At 30.4% G+C, this 21,647-nt stretch overlaps 2 protein-coding genes across 3 annotated transcripts; one reads left to right on the plus strand and one right to left on the minus strand.

The window, feature by feature from the left end:
* Nucleotides 1-1,138: 1,138 nt before the first annotated feature.
* Nucleotides 1,139-7,354, minus strand: LOC123899873 (ABC transporter C family member 3-like). 2 transcript variants are annotated; one of them, XM_045951126.1, is made up of 11 exons: nt 4,667-7,209; nt 4,440-4,526; nt 3,723-4,361; nt 3,446-3,610; nt 3,223-3,313; nt 3,019-3,093; nt 2,691-2,908; nt 2,155-2,460; nt 1,982-2,042; nt 1,634-1,873; nt 1,139-1,547 (listed from the first exon to the last, which is right to left on the minus strand). In XM_045951126.1, exons 1-11 carry the CDS (start codon nt 7,013-7,015, stop codon nt 1,429-1,431), a joined length of 4,350 nt encoding a protein of 1,449 aa, XP_045807082.1. In that variant the 5' UTR covers nt 7,016-7,209; the 3' UTR covers nt 1,139-1,428. The 2 variants fall into 2 exon arrangements, with proteins under 2 accessions (XP_045807082.1, XP_045807083.1); XM_045951127.1 differs by having other exon boundaries at nt 3,019-3,313; nt 4,667-7,354.
* Nucleotides 7,355-11,963: 4,609 nt separating this feature from the next.
* Nucleotides 11,964-21,324, plus strand: LOC123896711 (sugar transport protein 13-like). The gene is made up of 5 exons (XM_045947069.1): nt 11,964-11,999; nt 18,980-19,333; nt 19,465-19,589; nt 20,056-20,347; nt 20,479-21,324. The coding sequence occupies exons 1-5, from the start codon at nt 11,964-11,966 to the stop codon at nt 21,202-21,204; spliced, it is 1,533 nt and encodes a 510-aa protein (XP_045803025.1). The 3' UTR covers nt 21,205-21,324.
* The last annotated feature ends 323 nt before the right edge of the window (nt 21,325-21,647 follow it).

Below are 21,647 nucleotides of genomic sequence, written 5' to 3' on the forward strand. Positions count from 1 at the left end.
GGAGGCTGCTACCTGCAATTTTCATATGGCAATTGAACTTCCAACATGTCCACATTTGGAGCTACTTGAATGCTCCTTTTTATGATAATTACCGTTATTCCTTGGAAGACCGTCATTGTTATTTTGATTACTGTGCAGGTTTAATTGATGTTGTTATATGTACTTATAATATGAAGGTGAGAACTTATGGATATGTGCTGATGCTGGTTATCAATTATGCAAACATTTGGGTAGAAGCTAACTTGGATATTGTAAAAAGTTGGTTGATTCATGTCTATAATTCTCTTTCCTGGAAGCTTGGAAGAACACCTCCTTATGCTATTATCAGCTCCTTCACTAAGGGATCTAAGCTACTCCTCCAATGCAATGAAAGTATGACTATTTGGCATAGGAAGATGATCTACAGAGGACATGTTCTTGTTACTAAAATTATGCTCAAATGAAGGGATTTACCTCCTAAACATGGTACATAGAAATTTTCATCCTTGAGGACAAGGATGTTTGAAGGGGAGGGTATTGTTATAGGAATTAATAGTTTATTTTAAATAATAGTTTATTTTATGTCATTTTACTATTTTAGCCTTTATGGTGTTGTATTTAAGAAGCATTTGTGCTTCATTTGACAATCAATCAAATAATTCAATAAACACTTCTCTCTCAAAAACTCTAAATATATGTTTACATGATTTCATAATTGTACCGGATTCTATTCTAAATCTTGGAATCCCTACTCTTGTGACTTGGATTTTACCGGTTTCGACCCTAAAATCCATTTACCCGTTACATAATTGGACCGGTTTAGATAAATTATACATTTCTCAAAGTTTTTATAATTTTTACTAATAGAAAATTAAAGATATTAGTGATCAAAATTGTGCATTAGCATACATGTACATACAAATATAGTAAACAACTATGAGAAAACTAAGGAATGAATATACAAATATGGTTGACAAAAACCTTTCTAAATTTTGAAGATCTTTACCAATAAACTAAGTTGAAGTGTAGGAGTTTATTTCTACTTAAAGAGTTAAAATATATAGCAGTTAAATAATCATATTCAACTTTTTTTCCTTTATGAGTATGTGTGAAAAATTTAACTAAACGGGTTCTAAATATATAATCACTGCAAAGTCAATTTCTAAATACATAGGTTGAGCTTTATTCTTGAGGAAATTGAAGGTCTGTTACACCTATTGTGAAGCTAATTATTGCATTGATGCCTTAGCAACTATCATAACCATACCATCAATTAATGCATTTAAAGTAATTGGATTTAGTTTCATTCTGTAATTCTTCCCTATTGGATTTTTCTATCAAACATGCTTAATGGAAGAAGAATTACAAACCCTACTAATAAGATACTTCCCCCTTCTTCCCCCAAAATTTTCATCTTCAACAAGAAACTTTTATTTCGGACGGTACTGATCAACAAATTTCTCTAAATTTTGAGTTGGATCTCATGGTATACTCTGCAACAAGCTTAGCAAAAGATGATGACTTATCCTCGAGCAATGTGGTTGGGGAGTCATACTCCTCAATAAGTCCTTTAAACCAATACACAAGAAAAATCAGAAAGAAAAACAAAACAAGGAACTTATTTTAATAAAGAATAACGGTGTTTGTTCCTAACCTTGACTAAGAAGTAGAACCATATCACTGTCAAGAACAGAAGTTATTCGGTGTGCAATGGTAATGACAGTAGAGTCTGTGAAATGTTCCCTAAGAGTTTGTTGAATCAAATTATCTGTAGCTGTATCAACTGATGCAGTGGCTTCATCAAGCACCAAAATCTTGTTCTTCTTTAATAGAACCCTACCTAGGCAAACCAACTGCCTCTGACCCATGCTCCAATTCTCACCATTTTCACTAACTATAAAACCATCAACTTCCACATTAGCTAGCAATAGGTTTAAGAATCAAGAGTATAGAAATAAACACTATATACTCTATTTATGTTCAGCAAAACTAGAAGACAAACCTGAAGAGTCAAGCTTTCCTTTCTTTCTAACTTCATCTCCGAGTTGACACTTATCCAATGCCTATTTTAAATAATGAAAATCAATATTTAAAGAACAATTGCAAGTCTAAAATTTTGGTTAAAACAAGTGTCACTGTCATTGCATTTATTTCGACGAATAAAAAACAACAGACCTCCCATATTTGTTCATCAGTGTACTCTTCAAGGGGGTCCAAATTACTTCTCACCGTCCCCTCAAACATTGTTGGATCTTGCGGAATAATGCTTAGTCGAGACCTCAAATCATGCAGTCCGATTGAAGAGATGTTGATGCTGTCAATGATAACTTCCCCAGCAGTAGGTTCAATGAGTCGGAAAAGTGTTTGTATAAGAGTTGATTTGCCGCTACCTGTTCTACCAACAATGCCAGTTTTCAATCCTCCATGAAATGTGCATGTCAGGCCACGCAACACAAGCGGAAGATGAGCAGCATATCGTACCTTCATCACGGAACAAATAATTACAAATGTTGAATGGAGCATAAACATCTTATAAAAAAAAATTACACTATGGACCATGTTGTATCCAGAGCACAATTCATAAGCCAATTTTTAACCATTTAGGAAAAAGAACCTTAGCATGAATTTCAACAATCAATTGATTTCAAAATGAAAGAAAATAGAGAACCTTAACATATTAGGCATCAAAATGGTGAAAAAATTCCTGCTACCTGCAAGTTCCGTAGATCAACTTTGCCGTATGCAGGCCAAGAAGGATCTGGTCTATTTTCTTCTTCTAAAACAAGGGGAGGCTCACTAAGAATGGTTGTATATTGAAGGATCCTTTCTACCGATATAATATTGCTCTCCAAGTTACCAAGATTCCATATCGCCACAGATTGTACCATGTTTAAAGTTAGACCATAAGTAACAGCTAGACCAGCAATGCCTTAAAAAATCAGACAAATGACACAAAAGAGAAACAATTATGCACAACTACTCATGACACAAGCAGGGTAAATTTTGATTGATATATGATACCAAACTTGAATTACGTACTTGGATTTATGATTCCAGGTGGAATCGATATCAAGAATATCAAGGAAAAGGCAAATATGATGGAAGATAAAATATCTATGCGGAAAGATAACCACTCCATAGCAGCAGCGATGTTGAACATTGGTCGAAAAAACTCGTCAGACAATTTCATATTTGTTTCATGAAATCTTGACTGTTGATCAAAGCTTCTAATGGTTGAAGTACCTGAAATTGTTTCCTCAAAGTATTGAATCATCGGGGCTCTGCATATTCCAATTAAACGTGACAGTTCACGGGCTGATGGTAAATAATATTGCTGCAGATTACAAGTTCCAAAGTTCTTAAGCATCACCTTATAATGTTATAGAATGGAGTCAAATTTGCAACGGAAAAAAAATGGTATTTAATTTGTGATGTTAAAGCTTTGATGTTCCAAATAAAATAATACCTGATACCAAATGCTGACTGCCATCACGGGTACAAAGACAATGAAAACTTGCCATGCAACCTCAGATATCACTGCTATAGTTCCCAGAAGCGAGATCACAATAAAGGAAAATGAGCCAATTCGATAAGGAATGGTTGTATCCACTGAACTTTGGTCAGTAGAAGCCTGCAAGACAATAACGAGGAAGAAAACGATAAAAGACAAAGTAATCCATAGTTATAGTTATAGTTATTAAAAACAACTGACAAGATACAGAAAGAATCGCGGTATGACATACTCTATTAAGGATTCTTCCACTTGGAGTAGAATCGAAAAATGACATGGGGGCGCGAAAGATGCACAAGTGCATTTTATTGAAGAGTATAGTAGCTGTCTTATAACCAACTATAACAAGTAACAATTCTATAACAAGAGCGCATAAAGAACTTCCTATGGCCAAACCAACATAGACTTCAATAAGAGTCGTTTCTTCAACAGGTGGCTTCACATCTGCTGATATGGGAGTTTTCAACATAATCCAATAGTCGCTTCCAATTAGAAGAGTTTTGTAAAGAATCTGAGCTAATAATATGAACGGTACGAAAACTCCTCCATATGCAGTTGTGATATACTTCCAATAGACTGAAAACCCAACTTTACCTTTCTCCCTTTCTTCTTCTTTAACAAGTTGGCCTTTCGGTTCACCTTTATCATCTGCTTTACCATTTTTCACTTCTTTGTTTGCCTCTTCACGAATATCAGAGATATTTACTTCTTGTTCTAATGTACTTTTTTCATTAGATGTTTTTCCTCCATCAAATGATTCAAGTGTAGACAAAGCTTCTCTGTGTGCCCCAATAAGTTCCATAAAATCGGTTGCAATGTTAACAAGCTCGACATACTTTCCACTTTGAGTAATTTTTCCATCTTTCATGACCTACAAGGGCCGAAAAAAAAGTTAAGAGAAAATCCATCAATTTAAATTTATGACGATAGAATAACAATAAATACTCACCAATATAAGGTCAGCAGCAGGTAAGAACTCCACTTGATGAGTAACATAAACAACTGTTTTTGAACTTAAAGCACCCAGCAAGCATTCCTGCCACATACTTAAGCAAATAATTTCACCGACTAATATAATTACACAAGTTTCATGCTGTTGAAAGTATCTGAATCGTGAATCGAGGAAATAGGCAGTTTATGTTGCACATAATTAACAAAACACATAAAATGAGTTACCTTAAAAAGGTGAGATCCTGTATGAGCATCCACAGCACTAAAAGGATCATCAAATAGATATATATCAGCATCTTGATAAAGAGCACGAGCAATTTGTATTCTTTGTTTCTGTCCACCACTCAAATTAATTCCTCGCTCGCCTATAACCGTCTGATCACCAAATGACAGGATTTCGAGATCTTTCTTCAGGGAACATGCGTCAAGTACCTTCTCATACCTTTCCCTAACCATGTGTTCACCAAACAATATATTATCCTCTATCTTGCCACTTTGAATCCATGGTGATTGAGCAACATAGGCCTTTTTCCCACAAACTTTAAGGATACCTGATATCTTTGGTACTTCTCCCAATACACATGAAAGTAAAGTAGACTTGCCCGATCCAACAGTACCGCAAACAGCAACCTTCATGCCATGAAAAACTTTGAGGTTTATGTTCTGCAAAGTTGGAGTAGGTGAAGATAAATCCCAAGAAAAATTCCCATCAACCATTTCAATTGAAGTATCAGAACTTCCTACAGGAAGCTTTTCGACAACATCAAACTGCAAGTCATCAAGACGAAGGAAGGACGTGATCCTATCAAGGGAAACTTTAGTTTGTGCTATCGCTGAAATTACATCCGGAAGATTATAAATAGGCCCAGTAAGAATCCCGAGTGTTGCAAGTGCTGACAGAATCTTCCCTGATTCAAGTGGGATCCCTATGAGCATACAAGTACCAAATGTAACCACACATACAAGCGTATCTGAACTCTCAAAGAAAAATGTAGCGATGGCTTTGGTAAAAAGAATTTTTTTTAACCAGCCTTGTTCGGCATTCCTGAGCTCAATTATTTTCGATAGAAACTTCATTTCCCATCCTTGTAGTTTGAGGATCCTCATGTTCCTTAAAGTTTCAGATGTGCTCTTCATTCTAGTATCCTTTGACTCCATCAACTTATTTTGAAACTTCTCTTGTAATGATCCAAATGGAATATTTGCCAACATAACAATGATGGTTGTAAAAAAAGCAGCGACTGAAGCAAGCCCAAGGTTTTTATACAAAATCAACAATGCCAATGTAACTTTCAAAGCTAATATCCACAACTCATGCATGTACCAACTGAAATTACTAACTCTTTCGACATCAACGGTAATGAAATTGATTATTTCTCCAGAAGTGTGACACTGCCTTGATTGACATGAAAGTGTTAAGGCTTTATCATATATCATAGTTACAAGCAGTGCTCGGATTCGAATTCCGAGTAGCTTCAACCTAAAGAACCAATGTCTTTTTGCGAAGCATTCTACGAGCTTTGAAAATATAAAAGCAGAAACCATAACATAGCCTTGATTCTCATATAGCCTTTTTCCATCAAGGTATTGAACAAAAGACTCAATAAGATAAGGACCAACATAAGAAGCACAAGTGTCTGCCAATGCAAGAAAAGCAGTGATAAGAATCTCTTTCCACCCTGAGATTATCAATGACTTAACCAACTTCATTGTTGTTAATCTATTGATTGCACCACAATCAGCTTCAACTTTGTCTCTGAAAGTTGGAAAAGCTCCAACCACACTATAACCACTATCTAGCTGAGGAACATCTTCAAGGTCAATGGTCTTCTTATTGCCAAATGCAATGAGTGGACCGACCCAAGTGAAGGTGAGAAGGCTTAGAATTGTAGCATTTGAAAAGGGAGTAACAGTGTCACTCCCTTTAGTCTCATTACCATTCAAAAGAGGTTCTTGAAGAGTTGTATCACCTTCTTCTTCAGTCTCATTTTTCACACAATATCCCACATAACAGAAGAACAAACCAACACAAAAGGATACCACAACAGAAACCATGCATTGAATCCTTAACTCAATATGATTTTCATACAAAACAACAATGTCGATCACAAAGCAATAACAAGAAACAAAGAGATAAAAAACACACCAAGCTCTAAAGAAGAATGAAAACGTTGTTCTTTTTCTTTGACCTGAACTGAAGAAAAAGGAGAATCCTTTATGTAAACATACAAAAACAACACACCAAGTAACTGTTTTGAGAGCTAAATCAAAAAGGGTAACAACATTTTCTTCTGACCAATAAAAGTAATTAAAGATAAACAAAAGAAAATTGAAAGAAGAAAAACCAATACAAGAAAACTTTGTCACTTTAAACCAAGTGTTGTTGGGTGTCTCCTTAAAATCATTATTGATCACAACACAAGTTGTAGTTTTTTTCCAAACCCATGAGACTAAAAGAGCCACAAGCAATAGTACATGAAGTATGCTAGATAACCCATGTAGGAAAATGGGTTTTAAAAGAAAATCAGTGTCAAGTTTCATGATCAGTGAGGTGGAAGACAAAACAAACAACATAGTTAAACCATGAAACAGAAGAAGAGGCAAAAACAATGATTTTTTCACGCAATTGATGTAGTAGATGAATATGTGATTGAATGGTTTTTAATAATTAATAATGTGAAATTATCAAGCTGAAATTTGTACTGAAACGTTATTATTACAGATTGTGGAATTATTGTATATCTAACCTATTTAATTCAGCATATTTTCAAGTCAATTCTACAAAATAATAAATTGAATTGTATATCAAAAACAAAATTCATATATGGCAACAAAACAGAAACGTAAATAAAAGATTGCATTTTGAATGTGTTCATGGCTCATCTATTATTATATTATTTAGGAGCTTTTGATAGAATTTCCTCTCCCCACAGCAATTTGACAATCAATGCAATTAATCATTTTTTTTTCGAGCAAGTGTTATTTTAGCAATAAATGTCTCATAATCAAATTAATTAAATAGTTGACCATTGTATATAGACCAATAAAAAACGCATACATAAAAAAGGAATATCCCAATTAACCTTAAAATGTTTTATGTGTATTTAATGCTTTTTATTTCTCTTTTCCATTTTGACCGCATTAGACACATATTTTACGGTTATTTAGACATGATTAATGGTTAATTACATATACTTTTATTTCGTTTTTTTTTTTGTAAGACTTTTATTTCGTTTTAAATATACCTATATTTTAAATAAAAAAAAAAAATAAAAAAAAAAAAAAAAACTATTAAAAACCTTTTCTTTACAATATAAAAATTAAAAAACATTTCCCTACAATATAAAAAAAAACATTTCGAAAAATACTTATTTTAATTCGTTTTTTTATTTTATGCCAAAGATTAATAACAAAATTATTTTTAGTGGATTTTCTTTTTTTGTTGGTAATGGTACAATTGTTTTGACATTAAATTGATTTAAGCATATTTATTATAGAAATAGAAATAGGAAAATCAGCACACATTTAATATAAGAAAATATCATTAACTACACCAAATTGCACAAGACAATTACAACTTGCACATTATAATTTGATTGACACCCAATAAATATAATTATTTGTATTTACTAATTTTCCATTCTTGGCATTTTTCCATTTACATATAACATATCTTTTATATTATAAGCTTGTATACACAAGCAAATCCTAAACCCTAATTTGTTTTCTCTATTTTCCCTCCATTTTATCTTGCAATTTTTATTAAAAAATATTACAATTTTGTCTTGACTAGGATTCGAACCTGCAATCCTTCAATGGGTGGCAATATTTCCAACCACTATGGCAAGTATACCAATTATGATTAAAATTATGTGCAATAATTGATAAGCACCATCAATTTTAAAAGTATATCATATTAAAATTATTGTTGACTATATTATTTATCACGAAATATTTTTATGTCTTTCCTGATCAATATTTTTTTTTCTACCGAATCATAAATTTAGAGAATAATTATCATGTGAGATTTGGAAAGTTATTATCACGTGTAATTTGGAAAGTTATTATCAAACTCAATTCTACTAAATCAATTTTTTTTGCAATACAACCAAACACAACCATGGTCATGTCACTAATCACATTCATTATTTTGATTTTAACATTGCAGATTTAATATTAACCGATGATCAATTGATACAATATGCACTAGCAGACCAATTGTGATTTAAATCATGTCCACAAAGTGTTAAGCTCCATCAACTTTCATAGGAAATATTTCATACGACAATTAAGCACCATCAATTTTCATTGCACAATTTAAACAATTAAAAACCAATAATTTATTATATTATAAGCTTGCTAACATAAGCTAACCCTAAACCAAATTTTTCCCCCTCTCATTTATTTATTTTTTTATTGCAGCTTTATATTAAAAAAATACAGATTTGTCATCGAACCTGCATCCCTTACTTACAATAAAATCTTTCAACCGCTAAATCATGTGCTTCAATTATGAAAGAATTTAGCAATCCTAATATGTTAACCCCGTTTTCAATAAATTTGAACGGCGGAATTAATCACAATTTTTATTTATTTATGGATGTCTACTTAAGTTTATGTTCTTGATTATGTCTTTAATTTTTTTTTAACCTTTAATTATCATCAATTTTTTAACCTCTAGTATACATATATTGTCGTGTCCTAGGTTTCTAGCATCATTCTTATGCATATTTTTTTTTATGCATTAAAATAATTTGGTTTTCTTATTATTATCTTCGCATTTAGTTTTCTTCTTATTTTGATCTTTGATTGAATTTTTTTTGCCTTCATGATATGCATCTGGATTCAACATGTCCGCCTATAAATGATCTAGCTCCATGAAAGGTATGTGCCATAAATCAAGATTTTGTATGATTGATTTTTTTAGTTTTTTTAATTGAATAAGAGTATAACTTTGTATGTTTGAATTTCCTCCTAGGTTGAATTGAGTTATAAATCGTGCATTACTCATCTGATTCATTTGAACTTGAATCTTTCTGTACATGTACAAGTTTGATGAATCACACAAACTCCTTCATAATGGCCCAAGACAAAAAAAAAAAGAGCTACAAGTGAATATGACACTTATTATAGGCGTGCTCACAAATTTATCATTTTTGTTATAATTTTGTTATTTTGATATTTTTTGTTGGATGTAACCATTTGTAACCTTTCATATATTTGCAGAAGTTATGGGATGTTTATTGGTTAATTAAGACAAAGATGATTGCGGTTGAAGATGATAGATTAATAATATATTCTTTTTATTTTTTTTAAATTCAAATTGTATGATCGAATTGTAATAGATTCTTCAAAAAAATTGTAATAGTTCAACATCTTTTTGAGAGACTTGTCTTTTAATTTATGTCTCTTAAAAACTCAAAATTAGAAAAATTATCTCGCGCAATTAAATAATTGGAGACTATTAATGTGTACGATTAAATAATAAGAAATTATGTCCGCAATTAATGACTAATTTTTTGGGTCATTTGTTTTTTTTTACGGTAAAGTAAATTTTGGGTCATTTGTTAATCCTTAGAGTACATGTTAAAGAATCCAAAAATCAAAATATTCGCTTAACTTTTGTGTTACATTAATTCCAAGGGGACAAGTTAGCATTTTCCTATTTTTTTTCATAGTTATTTTACTTGTGATATTATGAAGTTGATTTAACTTTTTATTGTTTGCTTTGGGGGCTTTATTTTAAGATATTTATACGGGATTTTATACTTTTACTCATATATTCATACATCAACCTATTTTTTGTATTTTTTATGGGGCATGTGTTCATTTATTTTTTGTTATTTATATATGACCTTCTTTTTTTTTGTTGTTGATTTATATGAAGACTATATATTTATATTCATATATTAAGACGGAAATCTATTTTTATTTTATAAATTATGGGAGATTGTTGTATTTATAATTTATATGGACAAATATTTTTGCATATGTATTATTTTGGGGCTATACTTATCTGACGGTTGAACTCTGAATTATCCGGGAATTCTTCCACGAGAACAAGAGGGTTAATACGAAAAAAATATATTACTATAAAGACTATATTTTTATTCATATATTAACACAAGACATATTTTTTTTTATAATTTATACGATGTTCTATATTTATTTTATTTGGAGGATATTAATGTGAAAATTAACTAATATAATATTCATATAATTTTTTTAGGGTATTTTTATTTCATATTTATTTTACTATGGATTTTATAAGATTAATTTAACTTTTTTTTTTGTTTGGGGGGCTTTTTTTAAAAAAAATTTTACACACGAGTCTATATTTTTACGTATATATTAATAGACATGATTTATTTTTTTGTAATTTATTTGGGGGGGCTTTTTTTGTGATTTACACGGGAACTATATTTATATATTAATACGGGATCCTATTTTATTTTATTTTTGACGAATACGGGATCCTACTTTTTTTATGTTATAATTTTTCATTTTTCATTCTTTTTATTTGAGAATTATGAAAATTTTAATATTAAAATGTTAATTTTTTCAGTCTCATTTTACCCGTGCTTGGCACGGGTCCGGTTACCTATTTTATTTTATTTTATTTTTCATTTTCCCTTACCTATTTTATTTTATTTTTGACGAATACGGGATCTGTTTTTTCTTTTAATTTATACTACAGTTTATATTTATACTCATAAGTCATATATTAATATGAAAGCCTACTTTTTTTTTTGTAATTTATACATGATTTATATTTCAACTCATACATCAATAAGGGGGTCTATGCAACTTATGCAATAATACGAATGACTTTTTTTTATAATAATTTATACTTGGATATATATTCTTACTCAAATAGTAATACGAAGACCTATTTATTTTATAATTTTTATATGGAATCTATATTTTTAGTGATATATTAATAGGGAGACTTTTTTTTTTTCAATGGATCCTACAATTCTGCTTAAATATTAATACGGGAATTGATTTTATTTTATTTTTTTTGTTATTTATAGTCTATATTAATACAAAAGTCTATATTAATACGGGAATTGATTTCTATTTTTTTTATTCATATCCACCTCAAAGCCTCTTCTATATATCTCATAGAGAAATTATTTTTCATCAATTTTATATTTCTTTCAGTGGGGAATAATAAAAGCAACAACTATGATACATTTTTAATTTGATAAAAAAAAATACGGACTAGATGAATCTTTCTTAAGAAAATCTATGGCACCACACATAAGTTTTTATCTTAATTAAATTGTTAGAGCAAAACTACATATATTGATCAAATAATATTTTTATTTTTTTTTCAAAAACATTTATCTTTTGCTAATTTTTTTTGGTACATATAGCTAATTTAATATATCATTTCATTTTCTAATAATTTATAATATTCAAACATCATAACCATGGATCAAATATGTTTTTGATCAATAGTGTCAATATATTATGATATAATTTTTAGTAAAAATAATAATACAAGTTGTGATTAAATATGTCATTGATAGAATCTAACCCAAATATTAGTAATGTAAGTAAAATAATTGTTTTAAATTTAATTTATGCTAACTTACATGTTGAAGAAAAAAAAAACCAATTTCAATATTGTGAGGTGTTTATTTTTCTACCAATTGAGTTTAAACCTATTTAAACAAATTTTTTAATTAACTAAATTTTACGGTTAATTTTTTTTATCATAGAGTGTCATTTTAACTTTAGTTTAATGGAAAATATATTATTTAAAAGTCAATAAATCTACTAACGCATTTTTATCCGTGCTTGGCACGGGTCTGGAAACTAGTTCAATATTACGATTTGAATTTTAGATTAATTGCTTAGGATTTCCTAGTAATTACACTTTGTAAAAGGGAAAATGCTAGTTTCAGCGAAGCGATTGTAGAGATTCAAACGACGCCGAGAATGGGGTTTGAGAGGTCCTGTTCTGTAACGTCTACCTGGCCTCTTCATCGATGATGAATCCATGGTTTCTGCTTCCATCATTGCGGCTTTCATGAGCACAAATATTGTGATGGATACATTTTAGATTAGATCTTAATGGAACATTGATGTTCACGGTTTCAAATTTTGCAATCAACTCCATAAGCAAGATAAGTTGTTTGATGAAATGCTTCAATGAGGGAGATAAAGCCTAGGGTTGTGTCTGTTTTGCTTGGTGGTTCTTGTGGGTGGGTTTAGGGTTTAGGGTTTGGGGTTTGGGGTTTAGGGTTTAGGGTTTGGGGTTTAGGGTTTGGGGTTTAGGGTTTAGGGTTTTATTTTTTTTACCGAGTTTTGAAAATACTCCAAAATTCGTAGTCTTACCCACGAAAACTATGAAAAAAAATCTATCGAAATGAATAAGTTGTTTTTAGCTCCTTTTTATTTGAAGAATCTTCTATCCAACACATATAGTGTGTCTTTGGATGCTTTTAGGCGATAATTCAATGACGTTTTATTTTTTTTACCGAGTTTTGAAAATACTCCAAAATTCGTAGTCTTACCCACGAAAACTATGAAAAAAAATCTATCGAAATGAATAAGTTGTTTTTAGGTCCTTTTTATTTGAAGAATCTTCTATCCAACACATATAGTGTGTCTTTGGATGCGTTTAGGCAATAATTCAATGACGTTTTTTTTTTTTTTTTACCGAGTTTTCAAAAAACATCAAAATTCATAGTCTATAACCCACGAAAACTGTAAAAAAAATATCGAAATGAATTAGTTGTTTTTTGATCCCTTTTTTTAAAGAATCTTCTATCCAACACATATATTATGCCATTGGATCCATTTGTGAGAGAATTCAATGACATTTTCTTTTTTTCCCCGAGTTTTTTAAAAGTCCCAAAATTCATAGTATATGACCTACGAAAACTGTAAAAAAAAACAATCGAAATGAATAAGTTGTTTTTCGATCTTTTTTGATTAAAGAATTTTCTATCCAACATATATAATATGTCTTTGGATCAATTTAGGCGAAAATTCAGTTACATTTTATTTTTTTTCCCCGAACTTTGAAAAACTCCAAAAATTCATAGTCTATAACCCACGAAAACTATAAAAAAAATCTATCGAAATGAATAAGTTGTTTTTAGGTCCTTTTTATTTGAAGAATCTTCTATCCAACACATATAGTGTGTCTTTGGATGCGTTTAGGCGATAATTCAATGACGTTTTATTTTTTTTACCGAGTTTTGAAAAAACTCCAAAATTCGTAGTCTTACCCACGAAAACTATGAAAAAAAATCTATCGAAATGAATAAGTTGTTTTTAGGTCCTTTTTATTTGAAGAATCTTCTATCCAACACATATAGTGTGTCTTTGGATGCGTTTAGGCGATAATTCAATGACGTTTATTTTTTTACCGAGTTTTCAAAAAACATCAAAATTCATAGTCTATAACCCACGAAAACTGTAAAGAAAATATCGAAATGAATAAGTTGTTTTTCGATCCCTTTTTTTAAAGAATCTTCTATCCAACACATATATTATGCCATTGGATTCATTTGTGAGAGAATTCAATGACATTTTATTTTTTTCCCCGAGTTTTTTAAAAGTCCCAAAATTCATAGTATATGACCTACGAAAACTGTAAAAAAAAACAATCGAAATGAATAAGTTGTTTTTCGATCTCTTTTGTTTAAAGAATCTTCTATCCAACATTTATAATATGTCTTTGGATCAATTTAGGCGAGAATTCAGTGACATTTTATTTTTTTTCCCCGAACTTTGAAAAAGTCCCAAAATTCGTAGTCTATAACCCACGAAAACTATAAAAAAAATCTATCGAAATGAATAAGTTGTTTTTAGGTCCTTTTCATTTGAAGAATATTCTATCCAACACATATAGTGTGTCTTTAGATGCGTTTAGGCGATAATTCAATGACGTTTTATTTTTTTTACCAAGTTTTCAAAAAATATCAAAATTCATAGTCTATAACCCACGAAAACTGTAAAAAAAATATCGAAATGAATAAGTTGTTTTTCGATCCCTTTTTTTAAAGAATCTTCTATCCAACACATATATTATGCCATTGGATCCATTTGTGAGAGAATTCAATGACATTTTCTTTTTTTCCCCGAGTTTTTTAAAAGTCCCAAAATTTATAGTATATGACCTACGAAAATTGTAAAAAAAACAATCGAAATGAATATGTTGTTTTTTGATCTCTTTTGTTTAAAGAATCTTCTATCCAACATTTATAATATGTCTTTGGATCAATTTAGGCGAGAATTCAGTGACATTTTATTTTTTTTCCCCGAACTTTGAAAAAGTCCCAAAATTCGTAGTCTATAACCCACGAAAACTATAAAAAAAATCTATCGAAATGAATAAGTTGTTTTTAGGTCCTTTTCATTTGAAGAATATTCTATCCAACACATATAGTGTGTCTTTAGATGCGTTTAGGCGATAATTCAATGACGTTTTATTTTTTTTACCAAGTTTTCAAAAAATATCAAAATTCATAGTCTATAACCCACGAAAACTGTAAAAAAAATATCGAAATGAATAAGTTGTTTTTCGATCCCTTTTTTTAAAGAATCTTCTATCCAACACATATATTATGCCATTGGATCCATTTGTGAGAGAATTCAATGACATTTTCTTTTTTTCCCCGAGTTTTTTAAAAGTCCCAAAATTTATAGTATATGACCTACGAAAATTGTAAAAAAAACAATCGAAATGAATATGTTGTTTTTTGATCTCTTTTGTTTAAAGAATCTTCTATCCAACATATATAATATGTCTTTGTATCAATTTAGGCGAGAATTCAGTGACATTTTATTTTTTTTCCCCGAACTTTGAAAAAGTCCCAAAATTCGTAGTCTATAACTCACGAAAACTATAAAAAAAATCTATCGAAATGAATAAGTTGTTTTTAGGTCCTTTTTATTTGAAGAATCTTCTATCCAACACATATAGTGTGTCTTTGGATGCGTTTAGGCGATAATTCAATGACGTTTTATTTTTTTTACCGAGTTTTGAAAAAACTCCAAAATTCGTAGTCTTACCCACGAAAACTATGAAAAAAAATCTATCGAAATGAATAAGTTGTTTTTAGGTCCTTTTTATATGAAGAATCTTCTATCCAACACATATAGTGTGTCTTTGGATGCGTTTAGGCAATAATTCAATGACGTTTTTTTTTTTACCGAGTTTTCAAAAAACATCAAAATTCATAGTCTATAACCCACGAAAACTGTAAAAAAAATATCGAAATGAATTAGTTGTTTTTCGATCCCTTTTTTTTTAAAGAATCTTCTATCCAACACATATATTATGCCATTGGATCCATTTGTGAGAGAATTCAATGACATTTTATTTTTTTCCCCGAGTTTTTTAAAAGTCCCAAAATTCATAGTACATGACCTACGAAAACTGTAAAAAAAAAACAATCGAAATGAATAAGTTGTTTTTCGATCTCTTTTGTTTAAAGAATCTTCTATCCAACATTTATAATATGTCTTTGGATCAATTTAGGCGAGAATTCAGTGACATTTTATTTTTTTTCCCCGAACTTTGAAAAAGTCCCAAAATTCGTAGTCTATAACCCACGAAAACTATAAAAAAAATCTATCGAAATGAATAAGTTGTTTTTAGGTCCTTTTCATTTGAAGAATATTCTATCCAACACATATAGTGTGTCTTTGGATGCGTTTAGGCGATAATTCAATGACGTTTTATTTTTTTTACCAAGTTTTCAAAAAATATCAAAATTCATAGTCTATAACCCACGAAAACTGTAAAAAAAATATCGAAATGAATAAGTTGTTTTTCGATCCCTTTTTTTAAAGAATCTTCTATCCAACACATATATTATGCCATTGGATCCATTTGTGAGAGAATTCAATGACATTTTCTTTTTTTCCCCGAGTTTTTTAAAAGTCCCAAAATTTATAGTATATGACCTACGAAAATTGTAAAAAAAACAATCGAAATGAATATGTTGTTTTTTGATCTCTTTTGTTTAAAGAATCTTCTATCCAACATATATAATATGTATTTGTATCAATTTAGGCGAGAATTCAGTGACATTTTATTTTTTTTCCCCGAACTTTGAAAAAGTCCCAAAATTCGTAGTCTATAACTCACGAAAACTATAAAAAAAATCTATCGAAATGAATAAGTTGTTTTTAGGTCCTTTTTATTTGAAGAATCTTCTATCCAACACATATAGTGTGTCTTTGGATGCGTTTAGGCGATAATTCAATGACGTTTTATTTTTTTTACCGAGTTTTGAAAAAACTCCAAAATTCGTAGTCTTACCCACGAAAACTATGAAAAAAAATCTATCGAAATGAATAAGTTGTTTTTAGGTCCTTTTTATATGAAGAATCTTCTATCCAACACATATAGTGTGTCTTTGGATGCGTTTAGGCGATAATTCATTGACATTTTTTTTTTACCGAGTTTTCAAAAAACATCAAAATTCATAGTCTATAACCCACGAAAACTGTAAAAAAAATATCAAAATGAATAAGTTGTTTTTCGATCCCTTTTTTTAAAGAATCTTCTATCCAACACATATATTATGCCATTGGATCCATTTGTGAGAGAATTCAATGACATTTTCTTTTTTTCCCCGAGTTTTTGAAAAGTCCCAAAATTCATAGTATATGACCTACGAAAACTGTAAAAAAAAATAATCGAAATGAATGAGTTGTTTTTCGATCTCTTTTGTTTAAAGAATCTTCTATCCAACATATATAATATTTCTTTGGATCAATTTAGGCGAGAATTCAGTGACATTTTATTTTTTTTCCCCGAACTTTGAAAAAGTCCCAAAATTCATAGTCTATAACCCACGAAAACTATAAAAAAAATCTATTGAAATGAATAAGTTGTTTTTAGGTCCTTTTTATTTGAAGAATCTTCTATCCAACACATATAGTGTGCCTTTAGATGCGTTTAGACGATAATTCAATAACGTTTTATTTTTTTTACCGAGTTTTGAAAAAACTCCAAAATTCGTAGTCTAACCCACGAAAACTATGAAAAAAAATCTATCGAAATGAATAAGTTGTTTTTAGGTCCTTTTTATTTGAAGAATCTTCTATCCAACACATATAGTTTGTCTTTGGATGCGTTTAGGCGATAATTCAATGACGTTTTTTTTTACCGAGTTTTCAAAAAACATCAAAATTCATAGTCTATAACCCACGAAAACTGTAAAAAAAATATCGAAATGAATAAGTTGTTTTTCGATCCCATTTTTTAAATAATCTTCTATTCAACACATATATTATGCCATTGGATCAATTTGTGGGAGAATTCAATGACATTTTATTTTTTTTCTAGAATTTTGATAAAGTCCCAAAATTCATAGTATATAACCTACGAAAACTGTAAAAAAAAAACCATCGAAATAAATAAGTTGTTTTTCGATCTCTGTTGTTTAAAGAATCTTCTATCAAACATATATAATATGTCTTTGGATCAATTTAGGCGAGAATTCAGTGACATTTTATATTTTTCCCCGAATTTTGAAAATGTCCCAAAATTCGTAACCCACGAAAACTATAAAAAAAATCTATCGAAATGAATAAGTTGTTTTTAGGTCCTTTTTATTTGAAGAATATTCTATCCAACACATATAGTGTGTCTTTGGATGCGTTTAGGCGATAATTCAATGACGTTTTATTTTTTTTACCGAGTTTTCAAAAAATATCAAAATTCATAGTCTATAACCCACGAAAACTGTAAAGAAAATATCGAAATGAATAAGTTGTTTTTCGATCCCTTTTTTTAAAGAATCTTCTATCCAACACATATATTATGCCATTGGATTCATTTGTGAGAGAATTCAATGACATTTTATTTTTTTCCCCGAGTTTTTTAAAAGTCCCAAAATTCATAGTATATGACCTACGAAAACTGTAAAAAAAAAACAATCGAAATGAATAAGTTGTTTTTCGATCTCTTTTGTTTAAAGAATCTTCTATCCAACATTTATAATATGTCTTTGGATCAATTTAGGCGAGAATTCAGTGACATTTTATTTTTTTTCCCCGAACTTTGAAAAAGTCCCAAAATTCGTAGTCTATAACCCGTAACGGTACTTTCTATGATGCTTTCTTTTTTAAAAAAAAAAAACCCGTAACGGTACTTTCGAAATTTCAACCGCATATTCTATCAAGTTCAAATGGCATTCTCCCTCACTAAACCAAAATCAATTTTGTTTTGGTATACTAATTAAGTGGAGAGGCACTAATTAAGTGGAGAGGCCTATCAGCTTCTCATGAGTTTCGAAATTCAACTCATTTAAAAAAATTATTAAAAAGTAAATTATCTTAGCAAACAATAATATTTTGTATATATTGTTTTAACATATCAATGAAATATTAATTTTATCCTAACAATTATATTATTATGTTGCTTTTTTAAATAGAATATTTTTATAAAAAATTTCATATATTTTTATAAAATTAATATAATGAACTACATCTTTTTTAATCATATAATTGATGACCTCATTTCCATTTTTGGCTCAAAATTAAAATACAATGATTCTATAGAGTAAAAAAAAGTGTATTGTGGTGACAGGTGGTGTGACAGCTATGCCACCATTCTTGAAGAAGTTCTTCCCAGCAGTATATAGAAAGACGGTGTTAGAGAAAGGATTAGACAGTAATTACTGCAAATATGACAATCAAGGATTGCAGTTATTTACGTCTTCCTTATATCTAGCCGGTTTAACTGCCACTTTCTTTGCATCCTATACCACTCGAGTTTTGGGGAGAAGACTCACGATGTTGATTGCTGGCTTTTTCTTCATTGCTGGAGTTATCTTTAATGCTGCTGCTCAAAATCTTGCCATGCTCATTGTTGGAAGAATCTTACTTGGTTGTGGTGTTGGCTTTGCTAATCAGGTAGCTAGGCCTAGGTGTTAAAATATGTTGGACACAAATATAAAATGTGTAACGAAGAATTCCACAAGTGTTAGTTAATTTTAAATTTGTTCAATATGTGACTAAATGTTTTTTGTTTAATTTGATTATAGGCTGTGCCGGTGTTTCTTTCCGAAATCGCTCCTTCAAGAATACGTGGAGCTTTGAATATACTTTTCCAACTTAATGTCACTATTGGCATTTTGTTTGCTAACCTTGTCAATTATGGAACCAACAAGTAAGTTTTGTTTGTTAATATGAAATTAAAACAATTAAGATGATTGATGAATAATAAATCACAAGTCATAATCAGAAGAGTGGTAATCCCAACAGTAGTAGTTAGCAAATTGAATTAATGGATATGATAGTATGTATGTACAACAAAATTTTGGTCAAATGGTTTAAAAGTCTAACACATGCTTGTTTATTTGAAGTGTGTTTCTCCGCTAACAACACGACAAGTCAGCTTGGATTTTAAAGTAAACACTAACTTCATAGAAACATGGATTTGTCCTATGCAACTTTTAATCAGTGACTACGGCCCTTGAAACTAATAATTGTTTTATTTAAAATGTTAAAAAAATGTATTGACAATTATTTGGTGAAGAAATTATTTTGAGAAGAAATAAATGAGTTTTTAATGTATAGTTGAGAGTTCAGACACTTGTTGAGTAACAATTTTTTGATGCTGTGACCAAATGCAGAATCAAAGGTGGATGGGGTTGGAGGCTATCTCTAGGGTTGGCTGGCATCCCAGCACTTCTACTAACACTTGGTGCCATCTTAGTTGTGGACACTCCTAATAGTCTCATAGAACGTGGTCGAATGGATGAAGGAAAAGCCGTACTCAAAAAGATTCGTGGCACTGAAAATGTTGAACCAGAGTTCTTGGAGCTTGTTGAGGCAAGTCGTATAGCTAAAGAGGTTAAGCGCCCTTTTAGAAACCTTCTCAAACGCAAAAACCGTCCCCAACTTGTGATTTCGGTCGCATTGCAAGTACTAGCATATTCTAATATTTATTAATAATGACTATTTTAAAAGTAATGAATGATTTCAATATTTCTACCACATCGAAAAATAAATTGTTTGTCTAATTGTTGATTCATTTTTGTTGTGTTAAAAAATAGATATTCCAACAATTCACAGGCATCAATGCGATCATGTTTTATGCGCCAGTGTTATTCAACACATTGGGATTCAAGAACGATGCTTCGCTCTATTCCGCTGTGATAACAGGAGCTGTGAATGTCCTCTCCACAATTGTATCTATCTACTCGGTGGACAAAGTTGGTCGTCGTGTGTTGTTATTGGAAGCCGGTGTACAAATGTTCTTGTCTCAAGTTGTAATAGCTATCATTTTGGGGTTCAAGGTCACGGATCATTCAGATAATCTTTCAAAAGGTTACGCAATTTTCGTAGTTATCATGGTTTGCACTTACGTGTCTGCTTTTGCTTGGTCTATAGGTCCTCTTGGATGGCTTATTCCAAGTGAGACATTTCCATTGGAGACTCGGTCGGCCGGACAAAGTGTCACCGTTTGTGTCAATTTGCTCTTCACCTTTGTCATTGCACAAGCTTTTCTATCCATGTTATGTCATTTCAAGTTTGGCATCTTTTTGTTCTTCTCTGGTTGGGTTTTGATGATGTCAATCTTTGTGTTTTTCTTGGTGCCCGAGACAAAGAACATACCAATTGAAGAGATGACTGAGAGAGTATGGAAGCAACATTGGTTTTGGAAGAGGTTTATTGAAGATGATCATGACAATGAGAAAATAGAAAATGCTGATAATCCTGAGAGAAAAAATAATAATGGATGCAGATATTGTTGGAAGTGTTTGAGTTCCATCAATTGAAATTTGAATATTGATCTCTCGAGAACATAAAATGAATATTAAGTTGTCATTGTAATCAAAAATTAGCTATCCTGTTTTGGAAGCTGTATATAAAATAATAAAATTATGTCTTTAGAAAGATTAATATGGACCAATTTACAACAAAAGGCCATAATGTTTTGGTTTGGTTATGTTCTTTACTGCATTTTGTTTCGATCATATAAAAAATGCACCGAAGATGTATATAAATGCATTATATTATGATTAAGCGACCAATTTATGATTAAGTGAAACAAGGGTTCTTAATTGACACGAATATAATTGAGTAAGGGATCTTTGGAATCTTCGGTAGATTTTCAATAAATCAATTACCGTTAATAGGTATTAAGTGACATTAGTTCGAGTTTAACTAAGGAGTAAGGAGGGGAAATCGAAATTAAAAGTATGATTTAGTAAATATAAAA

The sequence above is a fragment of the Trifolium pratense genome, linkage group LG7 (assembly GCF_020283565.1).
Source record: "Trifolium pratense cultivar HEN17-A07 linkage group LG7, ARS_RC_1.1, whole genome shotgun sequence".
Taxonomy (NCBI): Eukaryota; Viridiplantae; Streptophyta; class Magnoliopsida; order Fabales; family Fabaceae; genus Trifolium; species Trifolium pratense.

Bases quoted from the DNA above. Each gene is read 5' to 3' on its own strand.
- LOC123899873 (XM_045951127.1), bottom strand. From the start codon at position 7,015: ATGTTGTTTGTTTTGTCTTCCACCTCACTGATCATGAAACTTGACACT. The intron at 4,527-4,666 runs GTAACTCATTTT...AGTATGTGGCAG, and splicing joins CAGGATCTCACCTTTTTAAG to GAATGCTTGCTGGGTGCTTT. The intron at 2,461-2,690 runs GTAGCAGGAATT...TCCGTGATGAAG, and splicing joins TTGATCTACGGAACTTGCAG to GTACGATATGCTGCTCATCT.
- LOC123896711 (XM_045947069.1), top strand. From the start codon at position 11,964: ATGTCATTGATAGAATCTAACCCAAATATTAGTAAT. The intron at 19,334-19,464 runs GTAGCTAGGCCT...ATTTGATTATAG, and splicing joins GTGTTGGCTTTGCTAATCAG to GCTGTGCCGGTGTTTCTTTC. The intron at 19,590-20,055 runs GTAAGTTTTGTT...GACCAAATGCAG, and splicing joins GTCAATTATGGAACCAACAA to AATCAAAGGTGGATGGGGTT.